At 47.8% G+C, this 1,223-nt stretch overlaps 1 protein-coding gene across 1 annotated transcript; it reads right to left on the bottom strand.

Annotated features, from left to right (window-relative positions):
• Nucleotides 1–483: 483 nt before the first annotated feature.
• LOC124371382 lies at nt 484–1,002 on the bottom strand. The gene has a single exon (XM_046829713.1). The coding sequence runs from the start codon at nt 1,000–1,002 to the stop codon at nt 484–486; it is 519 nt and encodes a 172-aa protein (XP_046685669.1).
• Between the last annotated feature and the right edge of the window lie 221 nt (nt 1,003–1,223).

Genomic DNA, 1,223 nt, shown 5'->3' with positions numbered 1-1,223 from the left:
AGTTAGAACACAAGTTCTTGGGTTTTCAATTGTTCGATCATAAATGAGATTACCTACCTGAGTTGTCAGTCCTCTGATGCAACCTCTATTGATCCAAGGCTCCTGGATTAGGGCGATATCCAGGCCTGTTGAGATAAACCTTCTTCCCAAGATGTCAGTTGCGCCCTTTGCATGGTGTAGGTTTATCTGTATTAGGCGCATACTTACGCCTTTTTCCCACCTCCCCCAGGTGGTCCATCCCCGTCTCTTCTTCTGGATTGCTTGGAGACTTTGTCCCCTTTTCTTCCTCGAGCCGAGACGGATGGTCCTTTGAGCGAAGGTCCCTTCTTCAAGAAGAGAGAACAGGTTGGTCTTTCTTCTTCGACCGCTGCACTGGCTTGTGGAGTAGACCTTTTAGGTAAGGTATGTACAGATTGCTCTGACACCTTCGTGGCCTCCTCCACTTCCATCTCTTCAGCGGTCCTTTGTTCTGTGGTGACCGTCTCAGATTTCTCTGTGGTCCCCCTCTTCCCTTGTGGGTTTTTCTATGTTTCCTTGATGTTTCTTCTTCAGTCTAAGCTGAACTTTCCCAAACTTGTAGCCGATCCATGGACCTTCCTTCTCAAGTTTGTTCACTGTAGCGCAGTCGACTGCCAGGGTGAGTAGGACAGACTTCCCCTCGTCGCTTCTCCGCAGAACATTCCATTCTCCGACAGATAGCTCCTTGTTTTGTCCTTTTAGGAGCTTCATTATCTTTTCGGTTGTATCAAGTATACTGTCAGGAAGATAGACAGTCACAATTCTCGCACGAGGGATTTCTTCCTCTGGTACTATCCTTAGACTGGCCTCTTCCCAAGGCTGTAGGGAGTCTTGCTTTCCTTTAAGCCATTCTGCTGTTTCAGTGTTTTCGCAGGTGAAGATTAGAACCCCTTGTCTCCTGTTGATACCGTAGAATCTTGGAGAGTAGGGACCCTCCTGTTCTTCCACGATAGCTTCCAGGATGAAGCTCTGGATCTTCTCCATCTGTTCGGTTGTGAGTAGGGTCTCGGGAAAGTTGGAGTGCAGAACCCCTACCCTTATACCAGCTACCGCTTGTTTGTAGGAAGGTTTCTGGGGTTGTCCAGATTGCTCCTGTGTTCCCCTTGATTTCCTTCGTTCTTTGTTTTCTTCCTCTGATGGGCCTCCGAAGTGGATCCATCAGAGTGAGGTCTTTTCGGTTTCTTTCCCTCTTTTTGTTTGTTCAA

Source organism: Homalodisca vitripennis, unplaced genomic scaffold, assembly GCF_021130785.1.
Source record: "Homalodisca vitripennis isolate AUS2020 unplaced genomic scaffold, UT_GWSS_2.1 ScUCBcl_1348;HRSCAF=4857, whole genome shotgun sequence".
Classification (NCBI taxonomy): domain Eukaryota; kingdom Metazoa; phylum Arthropoda; class Insecta; order Hemiptera; family Cicadellidae; genus Homalodisca; species Homalodisca vitripennis.
The sequence above is the reverse complement of the archived record's forward strand: the minus strand, read 5'-3'. Positions and strand labels throughout refer to the sequence as shown.

Bases quoted from the DNA above. Each gene is read 5' to 3' on its own strand.
- LOC124371382 (XM_046829713.1), bottom strand. From the start codon at position 1,002: ATGGAGAAGATCCAGAGCTTCATCCTGGAAGCTATCGTGGAAGAACAG.